We start from the raw sequence: 8886 nt of genomic DNA, 5'->3' as shown, positions 1-8886 counted from the left end.
CAGCGGTTTTTGGGGCAATTTCTGCAAAAAGAGTGGGTTTGTCACCGGGCTGGACCCTTACGAGGTGGATTACTGAGGTGCTGGGACACAGTGGGTCCCACCAAGGGTCTCGTGGGGGCCACGCTGCTCACCATGGGGTCCCAGTGGCTCCTCAGCCTCCCACTATGGGACCCCTGGACACCCCCAGGGTTGTCACTGGGTGGGAGAGGTGGGTCCGTTCCCCATCTTTACCTCCTGGCTGGTAGTTTTTCGCTTGAAATGAAGCTGGCGTCGACGCTTCCTTGCCACATGGCGTGAGTGGGGGCTGGCTGTCTCTGCGGGGACACTTCAGCACCAGGAAAACCAAAGCACCACCAGCCCTCAAAAACCGACACGGTTTTTATTTACAGAAGAGAGCCCAGGCGGAGGCACCACGCTGGCACACGGTGGGAGCGTGGTCCTCCAGGAAAAGGCCCCAAATTGCAAACATGTGGCCAAGGTAAAACGTCCTTGGGAAAAAAGCAAGAGCATCCCTGCAACGTCCCGCTCCTGTGGGTGATGTAGCAGAAGGGGTCTGAGCCTTCAGATCTGCCCCAAATCCTGCCAGGCACCCACCAGCACCATGAGTTTTATGGAGATGCCAGAGATCCTGGGGGGGGGGGGGTGTCAGGGTTTGGCTGCCTCTCCTGGGGGGCTCTGCTCGGCTTTGGGCTCCCCGCTGCCATCCTGGCCCTGCCGCTGTGCCCAGCACTCCTGCAGCTCCTGGTACAGGTCCTGGTGCTCTTCCTTCCAGCGCGTGAACTTCTCCGAGGTGAGCGTGGCATCGTCCAGCAGCTGCTCGAGGGCCTGCAGCTCCGCCAGCTTCGCCTGCCAAGGAAAAAGGTCGTTTTTTGGGGCGGCCATGCAAGGACCGGGGTAGGGCCAAGGGCTGGGGGCTCCCACCTTGAGCGTGCTCTGCAGGGCCCGCACGGCGTGCACTTTCTCGTTGATGTGGGGGTTCTTGTTGCGCCGGACGAAGGACCTGCGGCACTGCTCCTGCGTCAGGAAGCGCTGCCGCCCGATGAGGGACACCCCCCCCTGCTTCAGGCACTGCATCAGGCTCTCCAGGTCCTCCTCGCCGGGCTCTGGGTGAGCAGACGGGCACCAGAGCTTGGGGCAGCCCTGAAACCCTGTGGGGTCGCCCCTGCCTGTGAGAACACCCCACATCCAAAGGGGGGACCGGGACTGAGATCGAAATGGGGGTGAAGGCACAAAATGCAGAACAACAGCGCTGCAAGGGCTCGATTTACTCCCCCCTTGCACACACACGTGCAAAAGGGTGGCTGTGAGGAGGTCGGTCACAGGGTGACAGGGAATGGGGACACCATTTAGCACAGGGCATGGAGCCCCCACATCCCCCAGCACCTACCTTCGGGTGACCAGGGCCGGGGGCTGCCCTGGGGGCTGCTGGCTGTGCTGCTGGGTTCGCTGCTGGCCGGGAAGAGCTGGCCTTTCTCTGGGGTGTTTTGCAGCCTTTTCTTTGGCTGCAGGAGAGACAGGGCGGGAGGTGAGGCGAGGACCTCCCGTCCCCTCCCCGGGATGTCCCTTAGGGCCACTCACCGAGTCACAGCCCTGCCGGGGAGCTTCATCATCGGGGTCCTCGGCTTCTGTCTCGCTGTAGCAGTCTGGAGGCCACAGGGGAGGACGGAGGGAGCAGAGGGATCAGAAGGTCCTGGGGTGGTCCCACCAGCGGGGCAGGGACCCCCAGCACCCACAGGGGCCGAGCATCACCCCAGCTCTCCTCTTCTTGAAGAACATTTCTCACTTTTTCCCCAAACCCTGGGCAAAGCTCCTGGTGCTTCCACCCACAGCTCCCAGCCATCCCCATATTATATGTCCCATATATATTATACATTATATATATTATATGTCCCCATATATATTATATGTCCCTGTATATATTATATGTCCCCCGTTACCTTCCTCCCTGTGTGGCACCGGCTGGTGGGCCAGCGCATGCTTCGTCTTGGCCGTTATCAGGTGGCTGACCCACCTGGGGGAAAAAAGGATGGACAGACAGACAGACGGACAGACAGACAGAGGGTCATCGCCATCCCGGTGTGGCAGGACTGTCAGGCGCCGCCGCGTTACTCACATGCTTAAATCCGCCAGCGTTTCTGCGGCGAAGATGAAGGGTTTGTATTTCTCATGGGAGAGCTGGAAGACGCTGGGGGAAGGACAAGCGGGCGGCTGCCCGTGCTGCTGGGGCTCCCCGGGGACCGGAGCCAGCCCCGAGCCCCCATCCTCAGCATCCTCAGCACCGCGGGGACCCCGCTGGCACCGTGGTGCCCACTCACTATTTCTTTTTCTGCTCCCTCGTGCTCTCCAGGTTGTAGCTGGCCAGGTTGAGGAGACCCGCAGCCTTCTCATCCTGCAGGGGAGACACGGCTGCGTCCAGCGCCCGCCTCGGCATTCAGAGCCCCACAGCGGGGGGGTGTGAGGGCGTCCCCACTCACGTTGGGGTGGTGGTACCAGTAGAGTGTGTGGCCCTTCAGCACGAACCAGCACCGTTTCCACTTCTGGGCCATGAAGCCCACGTGGTCCTTCTTCTTCAGGAGCCAGCCATCGCAGTCCACCCGGCCCAGGTCCCGGCACGAGACCCGCCGGCGGCTCAGCCTGGTGGCCACTCCTGCGGGCGCAGGGTTTGGGGGCACATCAGCATGAAGGGGGGGGACAAGCCGCAGGAAAGCCCCCAGCCCGGCTCTCCCCACCCTGCTGGCACCAGTCCCAGCAGCACCATGCTCACCTTTGGGCTTGCGTCCAGTTTCGGGGCTGCCCTAGAAGGGGATGGATGAGTAATTAGGGATGATGCAGGCAGGCGAGGGCAGCACTGCGAGCCCAGGCACCACCAAGACCCCCACCTCACCCCCCCTGCAGCAGCAAGCCCGACAGCTTGTCCCCACTGGGAACAGGCAGGACATAAAAAATCCCTTTTCCCCTGCAGCTGCCCCCAAAGGCTCTCACCTCCCCAGGGATCTGGCTGGGCTCTGCGCCCTGAGCCCCAGCAGGAGTGCGTGGCGAGCACGGGGTGCCCGGTGGGGTGCTGGCCTCCCACACCGTGTCCTCCACGGCACCTGGGAAGAGTGAGCGGGGCTGCAGCCTCCCTACAGCCTCCCTGCAGCCTCCCATCCCGTGGGGAGCAGCGGCTCCTTCCCCTCCTCTCCCCTCCTACCGCGGCCGAGCGGTGCCGGGGGGAGCTCGCTCAAATCCTCCCCCGGCAGCCGCGTGTCACGCTCGTCCTCCTCGTCGGTGCCGGGGTCCGGTGCAGAGTCTGGCCCCGAATCCACGTCGGCGGCCACGCTGGGGGTAGAAAGGAGCTGCAAAAATATCCCCTGCGGGGTTCCCAGCCCGGGCACCAGCCTCGTTCCCCACCCCAAAAATCTCCCGGCGGCACCGAGCTCAGCCCGGCCCGCGGCGCCAACGGCTGGGCGGACGCCTTTCCATTCCGGGAGAGGAGAAGGGTCATTTCTAAATATAGTTTCTGCCCCATTAAAACGTTACCAAGCAAATTAATTACAAACAGAGGCACTTCGGGGCTGTTGTCGTTGTTGTCGTTGCTTAAGACTGCCGGCAGCTGACCCAGGCTGAGCTCGGCCGCCGCGACGCCACCGGTCCCACTGGGGATGGGGCCGTGGGGTTTGGGTTTTGGGGTTTGGGGCTGTGGGGCACGAGGCCAGGGCTCACCTGGACGTCAGGGACACGGGGCTGCCGGGGCACTCGCTGCTTTTGGCGCCGGGAGGATCCGCAGCATCCAAAAAGGCTCCTGGCACCTGGGGATGGAGCCTCAGCGCCTGCGTCCCGCAGCGTCACCTTGTTTTGGGGTGACACCCCCACAACCCCTGGGCTGTAGGTACCGCCAGTACTGGAGGTGCCTGGCTCTGCCCGATTCCCAGCACAGCCCAGTTTGGCACTGGGAGCACTGGGATTGCTCACCTGCTGCCGGGGGGACAGGGGGGAACCAGGCGGGCTGAGCGGGACCTTCTTCAGCACCAGCGTCACCCCGCTCGCCTTCTCCAGCAGCTTCTTCGCCAGGTTGCTGCGTGTCCAGCCCACCTGCCACAGCACCCTGCTGACTGGGGGACAAAACCCGGCCCCATGCACCCTCCCGGACCCCAAATCCCCCTTGACCCCGGCTCCTGCCTCCCCCAAATCCTCCCCCAACCAGAGGTGAGCATCCTGCAGGCCTGAGCTGTGCCAGGTACCCCAACCACAACCTCCCAGCCATACCCACTCCCCCATGCACCCCAAAACCCCATATCCATCCCCCACTCACCACCACCTGCTCGTTGACCTGCACGATCTCATCTCCGGGCAGGATGCGCCCCCCCTGCACAGCCAGGGCCTGGGGCAGAGGCAGGGCAGGGGGCTTTCAGGAAGTTTCCCAGCCTGGGAAACCCAGGGCAGGGGGTGACGGGACGGTGGGAGGAGGGTGGTTAACGAAGGGGGGTTAATTATTAACCCGTGGGCCTGACCCTGATTGGGGCCAGGCAGCCACAGGAGGGTGAGGGGCTGGTGGGATGGGGGCGCAGAGCAGGGCCCACCCCTGTGATGAGCTGCCCGGTCTCAGCCACACGCAGCCACCCACGAATTTGGGGACGGGGAGGTGGGTTAGGGCCTGGAGGGGCTCCCGGATCCGGCCCCATGGGCTGCAGCGGGGTGGGGGGGGCAGCATCTCCCACGGCCGGGGCTAAAATGGGGACAGGGGGACAGCGGGGGACAGCGGGGGGTGGTGGCAGGCAGTGGGGGGCAGCCCCCAGCTCACCTCCAAGTTGTTCGCGGTCACGAAGTGCAGGCAGGAGCTGGTAGAGATGATGTCCAGGCCCTAAAAAGGGGGTGGTATGAGGGGGGGACACGGGAAAGGGAAGGTGGGGGGCACCGGGGGACTCACCAGTGGGTTGGAGTGCAGCGTGGGGGTGCTGGGGGATGCTGGAGGGCTGCCCCATGGTTTGGGGGGCAGCGTGGGGGTGCTGGGGGATTCTGGGGGGCTGCCCCACGACTCGGGGGGGGGCACCAGCCCCACGCGCTCCAGCACAGCTCTGCGGTCCAGCAGAGCCGGGGGGCTGCAGCCCAGGATGCTCTCGCAGATGCCCACGATGTGCTGGCACTGCGGGTGAAAACACGGGGATGGGGGGGTGGGAGGGCAGGACCACCAGGACCCCCCCCCATTTGCAGCCCCCTCCTCACCCCACACTTACGATCAGCAGGATCTGGCCAGTCCTCTCCACTGCCGAGCAGTCCTGGGGGGGGGAACAAAGCACAGGGCTGAGCGGGATGGATCAGCCCCCCCTTTTCCAGCCAGGGGGGACCCCAAAGGGAGCTCCCCCTCACCCCATTTCTCCTCCCCCCCCCAACATCGCACAGAGGTTTGGGGGCACGGGACAGTGCACCCCGAGCACCCACCGCCTGCAGCACCTCCGCCAGCCGGGCGCAGAGCAGGACGATGTCCCTGCTGGCCGAAAAGTCGTTCAGGGTGGAGAAAAGGTACCTGGGGAGCAGGGCGGAGAGCTCAGCGCCAGCCAGGGGGTGCGCCCAGCACCCATGGGTGCCCCCCCTTGCCCGCCCCGCACCTGTTGAGCCAGGAGAAGAGCCCCTTGGCGGCCCGGATCAGCTCCACCACGCAGGCCAGCAGGGAGAAGGGGGGCGGCTGGGGGGTGACACCCCCGGACGGCCCCTCCAGCACCAGGGTCTGGGTGCGCAGCGCCAGGTCCCGCAGCCCCTCCGTCAGCGTCCGCAGGCTGGTGCTCGCCAGCTCCGTGTCCTGCAGAGGGGAGTGGGGACGTGGCCGGGATGGGGAATGGGGGGGCAGGATGCAGATCAGGGGGCTCCAAGACCCCACGTCCCCCTCTCCGTTCAGCCCTGGATAACCCCCTTGTGTCTCATCCAGCCTAGGGTGTCTCCACGTGTCCCCCCAAAAAACCTCCATCCAGCCCAGGGTGTCCCCATGTCCCCCCTCCATGCCCCCCAGGGTAACCCCAAAACTCCCCCCATATCCCCCCTCCATGCCCCCCAGGGTAACCCCAAAACTCCCCCCATATCCCCCCAGAGTAACCCCAAATCCCCCCTCCATTCCCCCCAGGGTGTCCCCATGTCCCCCCTCCATCCCCCCCAGGATAACCCCAAATCTCCCCCCCATCCCCTCCAGAGTAACCCCAAATCCCCCCTCCATCCCCCTGCAGGGTGCCCCCAAATCTCCCCAGGATAACCCCAAACCCCCCCTCCATCCCCCCCAGGGTTCCCCCGTGTCCCCCCTCCACCCCCCCAGCTTACCCCCACCCCCCCTCCCTTTCACCCAGCCCTCACCCCAGCAGCACCCATGGGTGCCCCGTGCTCACCAGGGCTCGAAGCTGCTCCACGGCGTCCAGCAGCAGCTCCTGGTGCCCCACGCGCCGCACGCCCAGCGCCTCCAGGCCCCCCGCCGACAGCCCCAGCAGCTCGGTGCCCGCCAGCCCCCAGGCCTCGAAGGGGTACCCCTGCACCGCCGCGTCCAGCCCTGCCCAAAAAAAAACACCCCTAGAGCCAGGCGGATGGGGTGGGGGGGGGACCATGGGGGGCTCTGAGCCCCTGGCTCGGTGACCCCCGTGTCACTCATTTGGGGGTGACGCCTGGCTATAGGGAGGGTGCCATCCGTGCAATGAGCCCGCCAGGTCTCAGCACCATGGCCTTGGGGGACACACACACACAGCCCCTTCCCCACCCTCCCCACCCCAAATATCAACCCCCCAGGGATCATTTTTGGGGGAATCTCTGCCCCACCACGACCACAGCACTGTCCCCAAAGCAGAGCCACCCCCCTCCTCCTCCTCACCCACCCCACTGGGGTCCCCCCCATGGGGTTTGGGGCACCCCAAGCTGGCTGTGGGGGGTGGGTTTTAGGGTTTTGGGGTCTCACCTCGCAGCCAGGCCGCCACCTGTGCAGGGCCCCAGGCGCCCACGGGCTCCATGGCGGCGGCAGGGCCGGAACCAGCTCACGGCCCCGCCACAAACCTGCACCAGGTCAGGCCGGCCCCATTGGCGCGCCCGGGTGCCGCTCACCGAGGCCTCCCTCCCTCCCTCCCTCCGCTCCCTCTCTCCCAGTACGGCCCAGTACAGCCCCAGTACGGCCCAGCAGGGGCGAGGCAGCCACGACGCACCCTGCGTGACTCACAACCCCGAGCGGCCGTCGAAATGCCCTGCGGGGAACGATGGCGAACACGGCTTGGGGGGGCCCCAAACTCCATTTTCTGAAGGCCACGAGATGAGGAGATGAGGAGGAGATGAGGAGGAGGCGAGGGGGACACAACGAGGACACCCCCGGCCATACAGCGAGGGCTGAACCCCGGCACAACTCCCGACACCAATGCACCCCCCCCACCACCACCCCGCTCCCCACCACGAGGATTTCGCCCCCCGATCCCAACCCCACCGCCACCCCTTCCCCTACAGCAGGCCGGGGGCTGCCTCCCCTCAGCACCTGGCTCTCCCCGATCCCAAACCCGCCCCGGTTCCCCCCGAAACGCCTCTGTGCCCCCCCCCCCGCTGTGCTGTGTGCGCTTGGGGGAGCAGCGGGCGCTGATCACTGCTGACAGCGGCGCCGCGCTCGCCGCTGGTTTCGGAGGGGCCGCGGGGCCTGATCCTGCTGCCCCCCCTCGCACCATGATCATCCGGCCCCGACGCCTCACCCCGGGGTATTTTCGCCTGCTCCAGGTAAGGGGCGAGCAAAAATTGGGGGGGGGCGCGACGAGCAGGGACCCCCCGACCCTCCCCACGAGGCCTGCTGGATGCTGGAGCTGTGTCCCGGCTCCCTGCTGGTGGTGGGGGCACTGGGGCAGGGCTGGGGTTGGGGGCACCCCAAAATCGCCGTGGGTGCTGCGGTGGGGGCACCCCGCTGGAAAAAGCCCCCCCCTTTTGTCCCCATATCCCAGCTGTGCGTGCATTGGGGTCGCTCAGGGCAGGCTGTGGGCTGAGGCTGTCCCCTGAGGGGGGTCTGGGGGTGGCGTCACCCCCTTTTTTTCCCCTTCTTCCCCTTTTTTCCCTTTCCTCTCCCCCCCCAGATGCAGCTGGCGGCAGGACGGGGCACTGAGCCCAAGGACCGGGCGCTGCCCCCCCTGGCCCTGCTGCTGGCGGCCGCCGGGCTCTGCCTCTCCCTCTACAGCGCCTGTAGGATGGCCGGACCCAGCAAGACACCCCCCGAGCCCTGAGCGGGGGCCATGGGGACGGTCCCCAGGTCCCCAGGCAGGCCCTGGCATCCCCCCCACACCCTTTTTCCCCTGAAAGAGGAGCTGCTGCTGGATGCAACCCCACCGCACCTCGATGCCACGGAGCTGGGGACACACACACGCGCCTGTCCTGGCTTTGGGAAACGGATAAATCGACTCCAGACCCTAAAAGGATGCAGCCAACAGGTTCCAGGGCCACCAGCACAGCCCCGGGACTTGTTGCCGTGATGTCGAGTCCCCAGCAGGCAGCAGGATGCGGCCACAAGACCGGGGGGCTGAGCAGACGGACAGACCCCGCTGTTAGAGGGGTTTGGGGTCCCTCACACCCTGCTCACTGACCCTACAAGCAGCACAGGGACGCGCCGTGCCTGTTGCCAGCCCTGCTGGAGGAAAGGAGGTCAGCGCTGAGCGGCGTTAGGTAACGCGGCGGGGAGGGCTGGGGCCGGGATCAGCCTCCTGAACCCAGGGGATATAGGGCCAGCTTCTGGGGGGGCCTCGAGGCGAAGAGCAGGGGGCAGCTCCGGGACCAGCAGCCGCAGCTTTCCCCTTCCCCACACAGGCTGGCTGCTGCCTGCAGCTGCCCTGATTCCCCCGGGGCAGGGGGAGGACAAATCCGGGCAGCTTGTGTGGAAATAAATCCTTTCCCTCCCCGCAGAGCTGTGGTGTTGTTGTG

The 8886-nt window shown here is 66.0% G+C and overlaps 1 protein-coding gene and 1 long non-coding RNA gene across 2 annotated transcripts; one reads left to right on the top strand and one right to left on the bottom strand.

Moving 5' to 3' along the window:
* Positions 1-360: 360 nt before the first annotated feature.
* On the bottom strand, positions 361-7066 carry CNKSR1 (connector enhancer of kinase suppressor of Ras 1). Its single transcript, XM_072027435.1, has 21 exons — positions 6908-7066; positions 6351-6508; positions 5586-5776; positions 5419-5503; positions 5214-5255; positions 4907-5122; positions 4781-4840; positions 4292-4360; positions 3952-4071; positions 3703-3809; positions 3191-3318; positions 2983-3092; positions 2765-2795; positions 2475-2647; positions 2316-2389; positions 2114-2185; positions 1938-2011; positions 1579-1643; positions 1388-1502; positions 922-1166; positions 361-846 (listed from the first exon to the last, which is right to left on the bottom strand). Exons 1-21 carry the CDS (start codon positions 6957-6959, stop codon positions 646-648), a joined length of 2388 nt encoding a protein of 795 aa, XP_071883536.1. The 5' UTR covers positions 6960-7066; the 3' UTR covers positions 361-645.
* Positions 7067-7160: 94 nt separating this feature from the next.
* LOC139999385 (uncharacterized) lies at positions 7161-8867 on the top strand. Its single transcript, XR_011804816.1, has 2 exons — positions 7161-7701; positions 8049-8867. It is a non-coding gene; the product is annotated as an uncharacterized lncRNA (long non-coding RNA).
* The last annotated feature ends 19 nt before the right edge of the window (positions 8868-8886 follow it).

The sequence above is a fragment of the Anas platyrhynchos genome, chromosome 24 (genome assembly GCF_047663525.1).
Source record: "Anas platyrhynchos isolate ZD024472 breed Pekin duck chromosome 24, IASCAAS_PekinDuck_T2T, whole genome shotgun sequence".
Taxonomy (NCBI): domain Eukaryota; kingdom Metazoa; phylum Chordata; class Aves; order Anseriformes; family Anatidae; genus Anas; species Anas platyrhynchos.
The sequence above is the reverse complement of the archived record's forward strand: the minus strand, read 5'-3'. Positions and strand labels throughout refer to the sequence as shown.